The 19,384-nt window shown below is 36.9% G+C and overlaps 1 protein-coding gene across 2 annotated transcripts in view; it reads right to left on the bottom strand.

Moving 5' to 3' along the window:
• Positions 1-19,384, bottom strand: part of FBN2 (fibrillin 2) — a 114,956-nt gene that overhangs the window by 17,269 nt on the left and 78,303 nt on the right. For both annotated transcript variants that reach the window (XM_021551872.4, XM_085567223.1), the window contains 15 exons: positions 18,686-18,811; positions 16,448-16,570; positions 16,105-16,227; positions 15,674-15,835; positions 14,684-14,752; positions 13,892-14,017; positions 13,073-13,198; positions 12,420-12,572; positions 8,172-8,240; positions 7,514-7,639; positions 6,607-6,732; positions 6,101-6,226; positions 4,617-4,733; positions 3,007-3,132; positions 2,608-2,727 (listed from right to left, as the gene is read on the bottom strand). In XM_021551872.4, coding sequence (XP_021407547.4) covers positions 2,608-2,727; positions 3,007-3,132; positions 4,617-4,733; positions 6,101-6,226; positions 6,607-6,732; positions 7,514-7,639; positions 8,172-8,240; positions 12,420-12,572; positions 13,073-13,198; positions 13,892-14,017; positions 14,684-14,752; positions 15,674-15,835; positions 16,105-16,227; positions 16,448-16,570; positions 18,686-18,811 — 1,818 coding nt within the window. The remainder of the gene's footprint in view (positions 1-2,607; positions 2,728-3,006; positions 3,133-4,616; positions 4,734-6,100; positions 6,227-6,606; positions 6,733-7,513; positions 7,640-8,171; positions 8,241-12,419; positions 12,573-13,072; positions 13,199-13,891; positions 14,018-14,683; positions 14,753-15,673; positions 15,836-16,104; positions 16,228-16,447; positions 16,571-18,685; positions 18,812-19,384) is intronic.

Raw genomic sequence — 19,384 nt, 5'->3', positions numbered from 1 at the left:
TTACATATTATATTAAATAATTGTCAAAGGTGTAAGCCAAAGTATTAGTATTTTGTGTAAATGTCAAGTGCCTGCAAAATTGTGCAGCTCAAACAGTATCAGGTATACATCCCCCATCTGTACAGACAACAGACAAAGCAGGAAAAAATATATTAACAAACCCTTAATTTTACATATTTATTATTCAAAACTATATTTTAACTTATCCTATTCTGCAAACACTAAAAGAATATATAAACTGCCTTGCTACGGTAATTTTTAAAGGTAATTCTAATCTGATAAATTATGGGCTGTATTTAAAGAATCTTCAAAGTACAATGTTTTTGAGTCTTTCAGTAAGGAATATTGGAATGACCATTACAGAAGCCTGTGGCTATATAAGCACTCCACAGTAAAAGCCACACTGAGCTTGATCATAGTATAGGCAGGAACAAGGCTCTCTCCATGAAAATTAGCTTCATGGATGTTGGATACTCAATTTTGCAGTGCCATTTTTGCACATATTTACTGAGTTCTCTGCTGCACTGAATTTTAGAAAACTGTCCTGTTTTCAGCACGTAAGAAAACAATGGAAATACAGTGTTTATTATTTGGGCAATATAAGTGGAGCAATGGAAGAAATCAGGTGGAGAGTAGATTCAGTGACGTAACTTCTGCAAAGTACTACCTTGAGTCCCACTTTCAGAAATTGCCATTAGGTACAGCACATGGACAAACCACTGCAGCACAATCTGGCATGTGGCTGAACTCTGCAGTAGCTTCCCAGCTATTTTCTGTGTCAGGTATTCTAAGTCAGGTTATTTCAGAGAGAGTGGTAAATAATTTCCCAGTTGCTGTGATAGCTGTTAATATACAGAGCTCAGCAATTCTGCTGCATAGGAAAATTGATCTTTTGAAGTGCTCATTGTTACTGCAATGAATGGTTTGGTGCTAAGGCTCTTTCTATGGCCACAATGGAGAGGTGACTAGCCAGACTGCGGAAGTAAACAAGTCCTTTCCCCTTTATTCCTATACATTGGAAGGGAATATATCACACAAATTTTTCTGTGGCCCCAGTTTTCTATTTTCTCCTGCATACAATCACCCTGAGCTCACAAAACAATCAGCCACTGCCAACCTTCACCTCACAGGCAGCAGCAATGGATTCTCATAAAGCTGTTTGCACACAACATCAACAGAGAGTAATGGGGAACATCTGCTACAAGGGCTGTCAAAACATTAATCTAAGTTTTAGTGCAATCACATGTGATAATATGAGCATTTCCTAGGAGCTCTAGCTTCAGATTTTCTGGACAAGTGGCAGAATGACAAAAGAATGCAAGCAAACCTCTTTCATTCAGTTTGGGCAAAAACCTGTCTGAGAGTCACTGATGCTCAAAAACATAGATTCTGAGGAGGTACCAAAGTGGCCATAAGCAGTAACATTCCTTGAAAATCAAAAGCTTCCATTATTTTATATTCATGACTTTAGAACTGTGGGTGATTTGAATTCACCTCAAACATAACTGCTAATATGGAGCTAGCAGCTGCCAAAAGAAATCAAGAAGTTGGCAGGCAAACTGAATATTGGTGGCATGATACAAGTGGCTGAGAGAACTCTGGGGCTTAGAAAAATAAATCCTTTTGTTCAAGACAAAAAGCTCAAAATGGTTCCTCTTCCCGCAGCCACACAAATTAGGTGGCAGCAAGTCAAATATTAAATGCCCAATAAATTCACAGAATCCAATACTTTGCTCTGTTGGAAAAGCAATTTGTAATTTGGATTTATTTCTTGCTCTCTGCCACAGCTAATCTTAGTTCAGTGTGTGACATTCAGCTCCTGAATGGCATTCAAGGCTTTAGATGAGACCTCTATGAACAAACTAGAACATAAAAATTGATGACAGGTCTGCTGTATGCTCCTTCTCCTCCTGGGAATCTCAGCACTTGAGAGGCATTATATAAAACTTTAAAATCAGAAAACTGTTGTTAGAAGAAACTGACTTAACTGATTGTTCCTTTAAGCATTGTCATTTTATCAAGATTTTTAAACTTCATTTCCCTCTGAACCCAAATGCTTAGTTCATTAATTGATTGCCAATAACTGCCTTCTGTAAAAATTACATAAATACAGTGAGAACATCTGTTATATGAATTATACTTTTTCAAAAGTCACTGAAAGATAAAATACTTCCTTTTTAAAAGTTTTTTTTTTTTTTGCATTAATGAAGACATCAATGTTCAAAATAGAGTACTATACATTACAAAATATTCTTCTGCATTCCTTTTTAAAATCTCTCCCTAAAGAGTTTTCATACCTATTCCCTGTCACCTTAAGTCAGGAAACATTAACAACCATTAGGGTGTACAACTGCTTTACACCCAATTAGAACCACATACAAATTCTTAAATTGTTCAGGATCAAGAGTTATTTTGTACTATACAGTACAAAATATTCTTCTGCATTCCTTTTTAAAATCTCTCCCTAAAGAGTTTTCATACCTATTCCCTGTCACCTTAAGTCAGGAAACATTAACAACCATTAAGGTGTACAACTGCTTTACACCCAATTAGAACCACATACAAATTGTTAAATTGTTCAGGAGCAAGAGTTACAACTTGCCTTACCAATGCAACTTTCACTTTTTACTTCGTATCCTGGTGGACAGATGCACCTGAATGATCCTTCCAAATTTTGGCAGGTACCAGGAAAGCACGAACCAGGCAGCGCCACACACTCGTTGGTGTCTTTGGGGAATGGAGGAAATCAAGAAAGGTTTAGAATCTTGTAATTCTTATAGTAACAGAACATGAAAAACACTGAAGGGTTCTGTACTGATTTTATTTTTCTAAGGCAATTAATTGCTTGAAGAGCAACAACTATTAAAAACAAAAATGTTTTAATTTAAGTCACCATCATTCTCTTTTGATATTTAGATATTCAGAGTGTGTTGCTTCCCTCTCCATGGAAGCTATTAGTTTATTTCAGCTGATCAGTACTTGAACATTATGTGGTTTCATACGTACCAACACAATTCTTGCCATCCAGAGTCAGCTCATATCCTTCATTACACAAACATTTGAAAGAACCAATTTCATTGAAGCACCGTCCATTTCTGCACACCTGACCAAAGGAACTGCACTCATCAATATCTGATAAAAAAAAAAAATAAAAATTTCAAAATTGAGCCCAAGAAGTGAGAGTTGAGTCCCAACATTCTACATACAGTATGTTATGAACACGCCCAAGTTTCAATACTTAGCATTTCTCTGGAAAAGGCACATTTTGTAGCAACAAGAAATCAGGTGACAGCTGGAGGAAAGTCACTCTCACTCGAGCATTAATATGCAAGTTCTAAGTAAACCACACTTTTTTTATAGAGTATTACAATTTCCAGGCTTCTAGCATTAGCTCAATTACTGCATCTGGAGATACTCAATTACTGCTAAGGGACTGCATGACACCAAGTCTACCAACAGAGGAGAAAATGTTACATGGGGTATTCTGGATTTTATCTGGATCCATATGCACTTGGAGTTTCCTCCTAAAAACCTGTCCCTGCCAATCCAAGTTTTGGACTATGCAATTTGCTTTCCACGAGATGACTTTTTCCTTCATAGCAGTTCTGAAAATTTTGCTTTAAAATGCTTGTTATTTTGTAGGGTTACTCCAGTAATGCAGACTTAAAGGAGCACTGCATTAGGAGAAATATGGATGAGGAAGAATAAATGAAAAGGATATTGGATAAGCATCATGATGTAAGAAAAATTTGTACTTCCCAACACATTCTTGTTACTTAATTTTTTTCTTTCCTGGGCAAGAAGAGGATTAAAATGCTTTTTAAAAGATGTGTTAGTTCTGTTCTGAAGCTGAAAGAACAATCAGACTTTGCTGTATCTTCCTTCTGTAGCAGGAAGGAGTGTAAAGCCTCCCCTTTTCTTTGCTTATGCTCTGCACAAGAGAGATCTCCAGGTTTATGAGCCTTTTCTCAGCCCAGGAAGGTGTTGGTTGTTTGATCGCAAGAGCCCAGGAATTAAAATAGGCTAAACTCATCTAAACTCATCAGATACCCTGGTGCCCAGTTCTTTATGAAATGTGAATTAGCAATGCCTGTGTCAGCTCTGTATAACTTTGCTCATTTTAGGAGAGCAGATCTGGCAGGTTACAGATCAGCTGTCCTGCCTTTCTTACTGCTGGTCTGCTTCTTCTTTCTCACCCTGTGCAAGAGTCAAGCAAAAGGGTGAAATAAAGGAATTATTTTAAATTCATGAGGCAGCACTGGAGGTGGTGCCTGTGCACTGTGCCTACAGCCAGAGATGTGCAGTAAATAGTCTAAAGGAGTTGAGAAATGCATTAAAACATCAGTGAACTGAAAGTTGCCCCAGTAGTCCAGATATTTAGGATAATATTATATTGGCTGTAATTGTAATCTCAATTGGCTGTAATTAAAAAACACTTTTAATTAGTTTAAAACATGACAGTAAGGATTAATCTCTAGGACTGGTTACAGCAGAAGCTACTGAACTCAATTAATTTTCTTCACACCCTGACATCTCTTCTGTTTAACTACACACTGTCCTCCTTGGCATGCCAAGCCAGCAGCAATGAAAATAAGAGCTTGGATTAGGTCTCTTACCCACACAATCATTATTACGAGTTAATTCAAATCCTGGATAACACAGGCAGTTGTATGATCCAACTGTGTTCTTGCAGGTTCCATTTCCACATGGATACTGTTCACACTCATCAACATCTGCAAGGAGAGACAAACTGCAGGTGGGAACTGCTTTTCCCAGGTGTGGGTGATGTCTTGTCTGTGCACAACTGCAACATCCTAAACTTTGGTCCCTCGTTTCATCTGTCACATTTTGTGTTTATATGACAGATTTTCACAGCTTCTCAGCACACAGAGAAAAACACCACATGATGTAATTTTGTGTGTATTTTAAAAATAAATGTGCATGTGCAGCTATCTGAGGGCATTCCATCTTTTTGTTTTCCATACTAACAGTACTTAATTTCTTTAACATATACAAGTGATCAGGACTGAGTACAAAGCATCATAGCCCTGAAATGATCAATTGCTATGTGCATATTTTACCTCAGAGCCCATTAAAAATTGTTGAAAATGCAATTCAATTTATGTAAGTAAATGGATAATATCAATATCACATCCAGAATTACAAAGACAGCTTAAAAACTTTTGCAAATATCAGTTTTTAAAAGGCACTAAAGTTCAATGTCTCCTGTGTGTTACAGTAATTTTTGGAGTTTCAGGGGGAACTGGAAGCTACAGGGATTTTGTTCTGTTAGTTCAAAATTTTGCATTGTCAAAACAGGTCACTCTCCCAAATATCCTCCTCTAATCATCTGACAAATGTGACTTAATTTAAGTATGAGAAGACTTTAGGCAAATATGAATATGCACTACAATTTGAACAAGCTTTAAATATCTATTTAAAGTTGAAATGCATCACCTTTTCATTTTAAAACCATCTAGAAACTAAACAGATTAAGAACTAAGATTATAACCTAAAAGAACAAGAACATTCTTATTTTTCAATCTTATTTCTTATATCATCTCTATCATATCATCATTTTCACATGAAATCAGTATGAAGTAACATTAAAAGGGGGATTCTATTTTTTTTTAAATGGCACATGAACACAATAGATTTAAATCATTGGAAAATGTGTGTTTTAGCTCCAAGCTCTATCACTCTCTGATCCATCCTATAAAACTAATAAGCCACAATGATGTATTTCTGTGGAAATATTTCTGTGGAGCTATCTCAGAACACATTGTTTCATTCTGAGTTTTTTTTTCTCAATTAATTTATCCCCTCCAAAGACAGCTTCATAGACTTTATTCACAAAAAAAAAAACAAACCAAAAACAAACAAACAAACAAACAAAACAAAACAAACAAAAAACCTCCAACCAACAACAACAACAAAAAAACCCCACCAAACCCCCCCCAAAAAAAAACCCCAGAAAATAAGAAACAGAAATACCTTAATGTCAGTATAACCTACTAAAAAAATTAGACTCATCTTCCCTGCTGGAAAGAGCCCACAGCCAAAAAAACCACAGATAGAGGAAAGCATTTTCTCTCCATACCCATGCACATAGTCTGATCTTGGGATGCCTTGAAGCCATTGTGACATATGCACTGGTAGCTTCCCTGCATGTCCACACACAAACCATGACTGCAAACGTTAGGAATTTCCAGACATTCATTGCGATCTGTAACAAAAACACAAAACAGATGGTGCACGCTATCGACCTCCATTATATCCTCGTTTTACACAAATAATGTGTTTACAATCCGTTGTTATGATTAAAACCAGATTCAAAATTATCTGCAAGTAAATCTGAATCATAAGAGAGCTCCATTTTATCCTCAAGGTGTGTAGGCAAGCACTTCCTGTAAAACTGCTGTCAGGATTTGGCTGATACCTAGAAAATGTTTTTTAAAAACATCACTTTTCTTTCCTTTTACTGAGAAACATGGCTATAAAGAAAAACAGCAGAATGCACAAGGCGAGAGAAAATAAAGGATACTGAAAGAAACACAAGCATAGCATTGATGAGGTGAAAGCAGGAGAGAAAATCTGATTTCTCACCAATGCAGGCACCGTTGGGGGACAGTTTAAAGCCAGCAGCACATTCACAGCGGTAGCTCCCAGGGCTGTTGATGCAGTCAGCATTTCTCTGGCAGAGGTTGTCCCCGTTGCTGCACTCATCAATATCTGAAAAAGGAGATCAGACATCACAAACCTGCCTCAGATTTACGCTGTATTGTCTGTCTGTGCAAGAGGAAACCTCAGTCCCCCACAAAGCTCGAGCAGCCTGACCTCCAGCCCTGTGTGCTGGGAATGCACATGGAAAGCAAAATCAATACCATCTCATCCGTGTCACCTTTTGGATGAAAGAGGATCCCACCAATCCAGTTCGCCATGCATCAAAGAAACTTTGGAAATTTGCAACATCTGCCTGAAGAAACTTTTATATTAAAAAAAACCTTCCTCTTTGCCTTTGAGCTGAAAAAATAAGTGGCATGGTTTGCAACTTTTTAGGTTGCACATCACAAAATCCTTGAACAAATGACAAAATTCCTACTGACTTTACAGCACACAAGACTTTGTCATCTTCTAAGAGTATCTCTGCCTCTAAAACTGTAGCAGAAGAGATATAAGTTGGAAAAAAACAACAAGATACTTTTTTTAAAGAAGTTCTGAGAATGAGAATTAAATTTTCTCCCTTAAATAAAACAAAACAAAAGCACTACCTATTTAGGAGCTTGACAGAACATAATTACAGATTTTATTAAGTGCATGTGCATCCTTAATAAAGATAAGCATTTAAACTGATTTATAACCTCGAGCCCTATAAAAACTCACAGTCTGTCTCTTAGATTTTGAAAACCACATGAATTAAATGTTCCCCTTTCCTTTTAGATAAGCTTAAGGGGGCTAAGAGGGGAATAACCAAAGGGGGCTTAAGGGGGAAAATAACCAAAATTCAAATCACCTTCACAGACCAGGAGCAGGTCATTGTAACTGAATCCAGTGGGGCACTCACAGCGGAAGCTGCCAATCTGATTGATGCAAACTCCATTGGCACAGATTCCTGGGATTTCCTTACACTCATCAATGTCTGAAAGGCAGAGGAGCTGGTTTTAAATACAGTTCATCATGTCTTTACACTGCAAGGATTCTCATTTTCACTGTGTTTAAAACTGAGTTGAGATGTTCCTTTTTAATCAGCAGAAATTGCACACATAATAAAACCACACATATAACCATTATGACAAAAAATGACATATCAAATTCAGGAAGTGATCAAAACAGAGCTACACTAAGTATTGGACAAGATGCAAAACTCACAAATGTGCAGGGAAGCCCCACATTATTTTTGAAGGCAAAGCTTTTTCACCTACTGATTAAAATTCAAAATCATGAACTCGAATGGTGGCAGGTGAGCAAAATACCACAACAAAATGTAGAAGTGAAAAAAAAAAAGGGAATATTTTACATAAAAATTGGTCGCAATTTGTGTCACCACTGTAACTCCAAAATGGCATTTAACAACTTTGGTATATGAAATGCTTATTTTCGTTAACATTATGCAGGCACAAAAACATCATGCAAAACAATTTTTGGACTAGACTAAAACTAGTGAAACTTACCAACAGCTTTTCCAGTATGGATGTCAAAAGTGAAGCCAGGAATATTTCCGCATAGGCTCTTGAATTCAACTAGAGCAAAATATAAAGCAATCCATTTTCAGGGAATGCATAAATCTCCCAAGAATTACTTGCAGTATTCTCAGCTACTCCAGAGCTGTTTTAAGCCAAATCTACTCAGGAGAGCAATTGCCCCTTCTATAGGTTGTATTGAAAACTCAGACTGCCAATAAATTAATGCAAATTGAAATAATAACATACTTTCCTCACATCTTTGCAGACTTTGGCACATGAATAAATGTCTGATTTGAGAATGCAGTCATTCAATCAGGTTTTGGCTTGGTTGGTTTGTTTGTTTTTTAATAGAACTCCTTAAGGTTTATTCTTGTTTTCTAAGAATCTGTAGTGAGACTCTACAGCAGCATTTTCAGATATGAAATATAAATATAATTTACCAGTACCTATGCTTTTTTCACAGTATTATATATTTTATTTTTTGTGGAATTACTGCAGATTAGTTTGACTGACAGTTCAGCAGAATGGAGACTGTGCTTTAAAAAGAGATGCTCCACAAGCCCCACATTTTTTTAATATGCTACTTCTATATCCATTTGTTTTTGTACTCAGAGAGTAGGAAATGCTTGGTGTGAAGTAAATTAACCCACAGTCCTCTAGGAAAGGTGTTGGAAATTGAGTGGGTTTGCAACATACAGAGAAAAATTTCTAGCCTGGATTCTACTAATTACTGCAGATGAGGTTTAAGTGGCAGAAAAGTGTTCTCCAGACAAAAAGTTATTCACAATAATATTTTTTTTATCTAGGTAGAAACATAAAAAATTACAGGCTTACAACTATAAGCATGTCAAAACTGCATAATACCACCAGAGGGATCTGTACCTGTTTGAGGGAAATGAAGCAATTCCAGTGTGAAGACACAACCAGTTTGAATGAACAGTTTGTAAACAATAACCATGAAGCCACTATTAAACACCTTTTTAGATCATATCAGCATTCAAATTACCACCCAAAGAATATGTTTTAATACTTCAGTTTCCAAACTACTGGCAAGGAAGCATTTCAAGGTGTGTGGCACGTTATTTGTACATTCAGGGCATTAGGTTAAAGGGAAATGTGCTTCAAAAAAGTGAATAAAATTTACAAAAACCATCTGATTGACATAAAATTCAAAGGTTTTCTGGAAGTTTAGTATCTGGAGACTTCCATAAGTGCTTGACCCTCTGTTTGGTGCTGAGGACCTACAGGAAACCCTTTTACCCAACAGAAGTGTGTGAAGCCTGCCTTTGTGTCTCTAAACCTGAAATGGTGACAAATTATTCTAGTATCAAAAAATGAAAAACAAACAGCTCCTTACTTCTTACAAGTAATGCTCTTTAATCTGGAGCATTTATACTCTTTACTGCCTGTAGTTTGAGTTTCTTGTCATCTACACTTTAGTGGTAGAACCTCAACAGCTCATGATTCTGAAAAGTTTAACTACCATTATAAATGGAATAATTTTTCCCATTTTTAGTAAATTTAGATAATCACTGCTCAGAATGATATTTGGCAAAATATTTTTCCTGCATTCAGACATACTTGGTCATCTCTCTAAGTCAAGCAGGACCCAGTACACCTGAACATCTGCATTTTCTACTTTCTTCTGTCTTACTGTTTAATGTCCTAGACCATTAAACAGCAGGACAGAAAAAGTAGGAAATAACCATGTTCACCCAGGTTATTCTTGCTGTAGAGGGTACAGGGCTATAGAGCTGTCTACCACGGTGCTTTACTATCCAGCAATGTACTGCTCTTTCATAGATACATCTTTAATACGTGTTACTATAATAATTTAATACGCTAATATATTTTACACATTACTTATGTGGTAGTTATTTTCTGAAAGGAGATTTATGCTGTTTATTGCTGTTGGTAAGCCTGTCAGTAAATATATCAGACTAAAACCAGAGCCCTGTGCTCACTACCCTGTCCTAGAGGGACACTAGGATCACCTGTGTGATCACCTGTCTGATAAAATATATCAGGTCTGGGAGGAGGAGGAAGAGGCCCCAAGGGTTGCAGGACCTCTTTTGTTATATTATGCTACCTCTGCTTTTCATTAATTTCACTGAAATCAATTTTCCACACTTCTTTCCCCCAGTCTTTACTGTGTAGAGAAAGAGTATATAATTAGGTAAGTGTTGTATGAAAATGTCTTTATACAAATTGCCAAAATACCCACATAAAAACATGCTAGAGATTTACCTTCTGGGAGCTTGGCTTTGTATCAGTGACTTTAAAAATATTGCAAAACCCCATACACTTATAACTATACCATTTTTCAGGACAAAAAGATCTGTCATATAACAGGGAAAAAACTGAGATCAGGCACTCCTGAAATTACCAAACTATGAAAGAGTTCTGTACATTCTTCATTACCTTGTAACAGTGAAGCAGATTTCTACACTTCTTCCAGTAAAAAAACAAACAAAAAAGGACTATTATTTCTGGTTAAAGTCTGTATGCTAATAGTTATGACCTGCATAATGTGTAAAACCAAACAAAACAGTCTTTACTACTTAAAGTCATCAAAGAGAGATTGACTGCTAAGAATAAACAGAGAAAAAGGAAGAAAGGGCTCTGTTCACCAAGGGAAAAAAGGGCAAATGCATGGGTGTGTGAAGTTCACTTAGAATCCTCATCAGGGCAGAATAATGCTCTTAATGAGCCACTGAGCTCAGTCTGGTGATGTGGGTAAGGTCAGTGTACCCCAACCCCTGTCTGTGATGTGCAGCCCTCCCCCAGATTGCAAAACAACTGATTATAGAACATAAGTGCATCTATTCAACCATTTCCACTTGGAAGTTGTGTTTGATCCCCCACACACAATCCCTTTTCATGGTGAAAAAGGTTCAGCCATGCCTGCAAAAACAGTCAAGTCATTTAGAAAAGCTAACAAGGCAACACTTGAAATATCTGTTAGGCAACACTGAAATATTTCAGGAAATATTTAAACCCTGTAATTGCTTGCACAATACCATGCAATTTTGGTTTTAACAAATCATTAAAAGATGCAGGAGTTTTTGAGAATCTGAGTGTCACCAATCTAAAAGGAGATTTCTTTCTTTTACCAAAGAACATTAATTGCATGAAACTCTGCTAGCAGTTTGCTGGACTCTTCTTATAATGTTGTCACCATGGTGACAATTTTATGACATTTAGATAAATGACGATGGGAAAGAATTTCATGAGTTTTCTGTGGTAGCAATCATGTATTTCCTCTCTCAAGCTTATTCCCATTTCCCATTCCTTACTGCTAGGAGCATTCTTTCTTTCTCCCTCCTCCTATTTAAAAAGGAAAAGAAAAAGGCAGTTTTCTCTTCTTTTCAGTCCCACTTTCCTCCTCTTTACTGTGAGAGAAAATATTTCTAAAAATTATCTGTTTTTTACCTCAAATCACCAAGATAAACCACTTGGAATGGGAGTAATACATTCTTTACACTAAAACCATAAATGATATTTAAATCACAGCACCAGAGGCATAGGTTAAGTGCTACTAAACCAGTGAACTTGGGGCAAGTACATTAAACAACAAACTGTGTTTGTACAAAACAGGCACATGAGTTTTTTAGTTTTATCTAAGCATGTTTTCTCTTTTTTCAAATGTAAAGAATTTTTCAGTGGATGTCAGGTTTCCCTCCAAGCTGGTGATTCTCCCACTCATGACTTTTCTGAGTTGAGCTTTCAGGGATGACTTATTCCAGGAAATCAGCTCCATAAAGACTGACTGAAAATGATCTGTCCTTTTTTATTTTCATCTCCATTTACAGAAGAGAATTTTTTACTTCCCATTGCCATGCCATACTTATTGGGCAACTTTTGCAAGTTCAGTCACCTTCAGTAGAGGAAATGTAAAAGCAACCAAGCAGATCATGGATCAAATGTGAGATACAGATGAAAAATCTGGAAAGGCTTCCTACACTCAGAACAAAACCCAATCTTGATGTTCTGACAGACTAGGACTACCAGGATAAATGGTTTTCCAACTATCAAGAACTAAATTACACTCTTGTAAATTAATTAGCCTGGAGAACAGACTAGACAGGAGGTATCTTGAGCCAGCCAGTATCTTCACCACCAGTATTACTGCCCAGTGAAAGTTCTTTTGGCATGAAATGTTAGCTTTAGTTAATAGGTCAAAGCAGCAGATAAGCAAAGAAAGTAACAAAATGGGGTGACCACAGAAGGCTTTACCTGTTCCTGGAGTTGGACACGGCTCACAGGGTTTGTTCCAGGCTTTCCCAATATTGTATGTGCAGCAGCACATCCTTTTGGTCACATTGAAGGGCAGTTCATTCTCACAGGAAGTTCCATTATAGCTTCTGTAGCAAAAGCTTTTCCTCATGTCTGGATGTGAGAAAAGAAGCACTGATGAAGTAACCAACATTATGATAACTACAATATTATGTAAATATCAACCCCCTACCAAACCAGACAAGATTCATTAACTCTGTTTTCTAAATGCAACATAAACACAGGCATTTAAAAATAATTTAAGGATTGATGTAATCTGCAGTTTTTGTTTTAGACTTGTGTGATGTATTTTCTGTTTTCATTTAAGGGGGGGAAAAGGCAAACCCCTAAGAAATCATAAATACAGTGTAGATACCCATGAGATCCATTTGTATGGTAAACCCCACCATGTGGAAATGATCAGCTAAAATAAACCAGTGAACAGTGAGCTGTGTTAGGGAGTAAGAGCAGCATGCCAATCAGAGGGATCTCTTTCCTGACAACATGACACCAAATAGCAGCTAAAAATAGTCAAAATAAACACAAAGCACAGGGTCCGGCCCTCAAACAGTCTGACAATCTTGCAGTTCTGGTTAAGATGACATTTTTCATACCCATGCAGTTGTGTCCTCCGTTCACCTGCATATATTCAGGTGGACAAATGCAGGTGTAGTTCCCCAAGGTGTTGTAGCAGGTGCCAGGACCACAGACACCAGGGTGTGCAACACACTCATCAATATCTATAAACCAAGAAAATACATTGCAGTTAATAAGGGAGGTCTAAGTCCAAGCAAGTATTTCTGAGAAATACAAACATAATAAACCAAGCTAAGATAACAAAAGTGCTTCATTTAAAGAATAGCTTGGAAAATACAGCTCTGATTTTAACCTCTAAGTTTAGCCTTGATTCTCTTAAGTGAAAACAACACACCAAATAAACTAAAAAGTTCTTGAAATTGCCATTGAAATAGGAGCAAATCAACTTCACAGAAGACATTTACATCTTCTTCTCACAGCAGGGTTAGTCTGTTTTTAGTTTTAGGGTCAATTTACAATTTTGGTTGTAACAGTTATGAAAAATCTCAAACACAGAAGGAAAACCAGTATGAACTTTACTTCATATTGTGTACATTAAACTGCTACTCTCACACCCAAAATGCAGAGAGCATCATAAAACTTGCAGGGTGAGAAGCCAGAAATCATTAATAACCCCTTAGTTTGCTGAATACACATGGCTGAAGTCTAACATCTAAAATAAAAATGAATATATCCAAGTGTTCTATTTCAAGCTTTGTGCTAATTTGCATCACTGGTGCCAAAGATAATGATTTTAGGGAAGACTCTAGGTAAGGGTGGTAGGATTTAAGGCTAAAAAGTAGTGGTCTTCATACTAACTGCACTTTGACAGAGAAAGAGGCTTCAAAATACTCAACCTTCACAGATTCTTGTCTCTTCACTTAGGTAGTAACCTTTTGGGCATTCACACTGGAAGCTGCCAAAAGTATTGATGCAATTTCCCCCTTGGCAGAGACCTGGCAGCTCCTGACATTCATCAATGTCTGAAAAGAGAGAGGGAAAAAAAAAACCAAACTCACCATATTTTCATTCCGCAATGAAAACAAAGAAGATTTAAGCACTACCCTGAAATTTTGCCAACTAGTAGCTTTGAACTGTCATGTGTGGGTTTTTGGGGTTTTGTTTTTTTTTTTTGGCTTCTAAATTGCTCTCCAGGAATGCATGGATGAGATGCTCATTCTCTTCCATTCAAACAGCCCTTAAGGAGCAGTTTCAACTTGTTAAGCCCAATGTTCCATTGCTGTTTACAGGAATTTGGCATCTAATTCCTCACTTCTGCCCATTTATTGGAACCAGAGCTGCTTTGCCTGATGAATACTTCCTGACATTTGCCCTTTCTGCTGATGAGCTGTAATTTTCATAAATGACTTATCCTTCAGGGCCCAATTTTGAAATCCAGTTAAAGTAAGGAGGCACATAAAAGGTATGGACCAGAATTGTTTTCCTACTGAAATGGTGTTGGACTTCTTCAATATTCTTTTGCTGTGTGCCTTTTCATGTTGTGTCCCAATTCACATTAACAGCTGTTTTATCTTTGCACTAAATATAATGATTTCTGAAAAATGCAGTTCCTCCTCAAAGATGACTCATTTTTAATAATAATTATTATCATCAATATCAATCATCATGGTAATTTATAAGAAACTCACCTTCTAAAATAATAGTGATGGGATTTGGTCTGAATCCTTCTCCCCCTGGACACAGAGTATTGTATTCAGCTAAAGTAAAATATAACAAGAGAATGTCAGTCTCATAAAAAATAAAATTATGACAACAGAATCATAAAATGTTACTTGTGATTTTAATGGCTGGTCTTCCCTACAGTCATTTGGTTTCTACTTTTTTGACCTATTCACAGTAAATAAAACATGTGCATTAGATTAACAGAAAACCAATGTAAGATGAGGAGTTCTGTTTTCTTTTATTACCATAACTTCAGATACTCTTAAGGCAGGCACAATATTGATTTTTCCATACTGTGTCCTTACAGAGGCACATATTTTATGCTTTGATTAGTTCTTTAATATGAAATGCCAGTATGCCACTGCTAAAGGTGTCAAGCTTGGAATTCCTACTGAGGCTGTAAAGAACAACATACTTGACATTTGTGTTGCATGATTCATTAAAGACCTTCAAAGCTCTACAAAGCTGACAACTATCATTAGGTAATTGTTTGAAAGTACTCAAGACTGACTTAGACATAAGTAGCAAGTTATCAACACTCTTCCTTGGAGAATAATGAATTCCTCCAAATTAAAGCCATGCTTTGGGTTCTAAACATAATTAATTAATTTTGTTACCAGCTTGGAGCTGCTGAACAAAAATGCCCAGCAAATGTATGCACTCTATTCCATTCTTACCTGTGAAGTTATTAATTTTTTTTTTTTTTAATGGGAGAAAAGAGCAAAATAAAATGCTCAAAACTACCTAAAGTATCACCTGGTCTGGTGGGATGCACCTTGTAGAGGCAGCATTGATTTATTGGTGTGAGAACAGACACCAAGCCAGCCACAGATTAAAAGTCCCCTCTGACACTGGCAGGGAAATTTGACCAATGTACAGCAACACAGTGAAAGACTGCAAATTCCTTTTCCATCCCTTCTAAAATAAGGCAGGAGAACACGAGAACATTTCCTTACTGCTGTTGACAGGGGGACAGGTCTCACAGGGGTTCCCCCAAGCCTTTCCCAGCGAGCAGCAGCACGAGGAACGAGTGACCCCAACCCCAATCTCAGTGTTGCAGGACAGGCCCCCGTCCCCTCTTGGTCCAAACTTCAGGTAGCAGCTGCCCACACGGTTATCTACGTAAAAAGCACACATGGTTACAGCTGCACACCACAACTTCAGGCATTCATCTCCAATTTCATACCTAGAAGGAGGAATTCAGGTAATGTTGTGCTCTTGAAGTCATTGGCACTTCAAGAACATTGATAGTTATTGATGTCAAGAGAGACAGCACTAAAAAAGCTAAACAACAGGATATACAGAATTGTGGAATCGATATTTTTCTATCTTATTTGCATAAAAGCAGTGATTTTTTAAAGTGATATTTCAGGAAGCTTTTACTTACCCACACAACCCACTCCAGTAGGATTCAGCTGGAAGTCTGGAGGACAATTGCACTCATATCTTCCAGGAGTGTTTACACAAAGACCATTAACACAATTAATGGGATCAGCACATTCGTCAATATCTAAAACAGGAAATCCACATTCATAAATCTGCTCATTGGACAGAAAGGAATAATCTTACTCTCTAAAACATCTTAGAAAGTTTCAAATACAAGTGAATTTTAGCAGAATCTTAAAAATAATTTACTCCTTTACACCAAAGGAGTAAAACAATCCTTGTTCATCTGCATATATAAGAAGCCACCCTTTTTGCTGATGTATTTCTGAAAAGCAGTGATTTACCTGTGCAATTTCCCCCGGTTCGATCCAGTTCATAGCCATCATCACAGATGCAACGAAACATTCCTGGGAGATTATTGCAGGTGCCAAACAGACAAATATTCTGGAAGGAGCATTCATCCGTGTCTGAAGGAATGCATTAAAACCAGAAAGTTACACAGTAGTACCACATTATTGTTATTATTACTGCTGTTGCTATTATGTGTCATAGCACTATAAAAGCAAAAGCAGACACATGCAAAATATGTTAAAAATTAACATTTTTGAGTTTGTGTAGAACACTACACAAAATTTGTTTCTGTGAATTTGTATTTGTAAAGAAAGTGTTTTAAGAAGGAAGAGAGTGTGTCGGCATCAACAGTCATATTTCCTTGGGGGAAGAATACAGGGAAAATAGGAATACAGGAAGTAAGAATTATCTGTGATTTTCTCAAGCCCACATTGAAATAGTTATGTAGTTAACTACACACAGATGAGCTAAAATGCATCTGAAGGACTGCCTGCATGCTCATCTAAATTGAAGATGAAATCAAGTTGAAAGACACTGACAGAAATTTGGATGGTTTTGTCAGCTGCAGTGTAGAAAGAAGATGAACACTGACACCACAGACTGCAAAGCCATGGCTTTAGGCACAAACTGTAAAATACTTCTGAGCTGAAAGTAAGTAGGATAGGAGTGGAAAAAAACCCCTCCATGTACTGTCAGACAGCAGGACTTTTTAGGCTGCCAGAATAAAGCAGCTGTGGAAAAGGCAAATGCAATTCTGGCATGTATTAGTGAATTATTTTTAGAACACACATGGAAGTGGAAAGCATTAATATCATTTTACAAAGCACAGTCAAATCCTAATTTGAAATTCTGAGTACAGTGCTCTGTTGATGAACTAATATTGCACAAGATGTGCAAAAGGACTATTAGAATTATTACAGTAATAAAATATCTACTTTTAACCTGGTGGGATTACCTCAGCCAGAGGCTGAGAAGTGATAAAATGCCTCTTTATAGTAACATATGAGAAAGGTTAACTTCTGAGGGCCATTTCAGAGACATGTTTTTAGGGAAAATGAATGCTTAACATCCAGAAGTCCTGAATCAATTTCATCTGGAAAATAAAATTTCTAAATACCCTGGAGTACAGCCATGGAATGACCTCCAAATCAGGTAACTAAGAAGTTAATGTACTGACATCTCATGGGACTTCTGAAGAAAGTGGATTAATAACTTTTATTACATTCATTTCACTAAATGAAGACGGGTTTTTTCCCCTTGACTGTAGAAATCAGCCAAGGACATTTCCTACCATAGGAGGGATTAAAGTATTAACTTCAAAATGAGAGAAATTAAAGCTAACTTCTCTTAAAAATTCAGCACCCAGATATTTTAGCTATCCAAGAGCACAATTTAACCAATGCAATGCTTTCAGAACTCTGTTATAATTACAGTAACATATCAAGCATTTCTCCAAAATCCTTCAATTGTTGGACCCAAATCCTTCAACACAATGACCCAAAATTTAGAATTACATTGTTTTTCAAAACATTGGTTGGCTGGAGTAGATTTGGATCTATTAGGGGATTTTTATTAGACCACTGGTACCACTGTAATATGACTGAGCTGCACCAATAAATTCAATAAATTCAATAAAGATGATGGATAGGACTTGATAATTAACACATCTGATTATGCACTGGCACAGGTAATTCTTCAGAAGCACCTGAATTATTCTGAAGTCTGGTTCATACATGTACACCTGAACGTTGGAACATGCCACGATTAAATTTTGAAACCTATTTTTCCTATCTCACTAAGAATTTGAATTTCCAAAGATGCTATGTGATTTTCACCATCTAATATGAAATAAGATAAAAGCTTTGGGGTGCCAGCTAAAAATGTGTAAAACTTCTTCTACTATACAGTCATCTACAGTCATCTACTATACTTAAACCACAAAAAAAGGTAAAAGAACAAAATAGGGAATAGAAGCTGAACTGGACTAGAAAGATAACACAGGATTTTCCACACACTATCCAATAGTGAAAAAAAGGAATTAAAAAAATAAAATTCCAAAATTTCTGAGGCAAACATCTGCTCTGGGATTTATGGGTGAAGGCCATGAAAACATCACAAAAAAAAGACAAAAGCAACCTCCCAACATAATTCATGCTGAAGAAACTTCTGGTATGTGAAAGAGCCACCCAAAATCGGAGAGCAGAGCTGGGGCAGCAGCAGCAGCAGCTCACCTTGGCAGGACTTGCTGTCGGAGGCAGGAGTGAACCCCATCTCACACTCGCAGCGGAAGGTGCCGGGGGCGTTCAGGCACTGCCCGTTTTCACACAGGTTGACATTCTCTGCACACTCATCAACATCTGTGGAAGACAGGAAAGCCCCTCTGAAACTACAGAGAAATACAGAAATCTAGAAATTTACGTGCATCTCACCAGCAGAAATACACGTAAAAATAGCCTGCTGTCCAAAATAATAGCGCTGTTGAGCACTGAAAGTATAAAACAGAACACTTATTGAAGTAAATTGAAATAATGCAGAAAAGCAAACACAGTTTCCAAAATTATTCCTTCCACATTTTCATCAACATTCATCATTCCTTCCTTGTTTTTCATCAACAGATGAAAATTTTTTGGATAATGCAAGCTTTTCAGATCCAGTCTTGACTAATCTTGACAAATAAGTTAAATACCTTGCTTAAAAAGTTTTGCTTAAACAAAGTCTTGCTCAAAATTTTGCCTCTTGGTATATATTTCTATGCTATTCTGACAGAAAAAAATGTCCAAAAGGCAAATTTTCCTAAATCACACATAGAAAATTATTACCATATTAATTTTAAAAAATATTATTTGAGGCTGGGGAACATGACAAGTTGCACACCAGGAACTCTTCTACTATGCCCCAAAAGAACTATAAAGAAAGAGAATGGCAAGGGA

Source organism: Lonchura striata, chromosome Z (genome assembly GCF_050655825.1).
Source record: "Lonchura striata isolate lonStrDom1 chromosome Z, ASM5065582v1, whole genome shotgun sequence".
Taxonomy (NCBI): Eukaryota; Metazoa; Chordata; class Aves; order Passeriformes; family Estrildidae; genus Lonchura; species Lonchura striata.
Note: the sequence above shows the minus strand (reverse complement) of the source record. Positions and strands in the feature narration are given on the sequence as shown.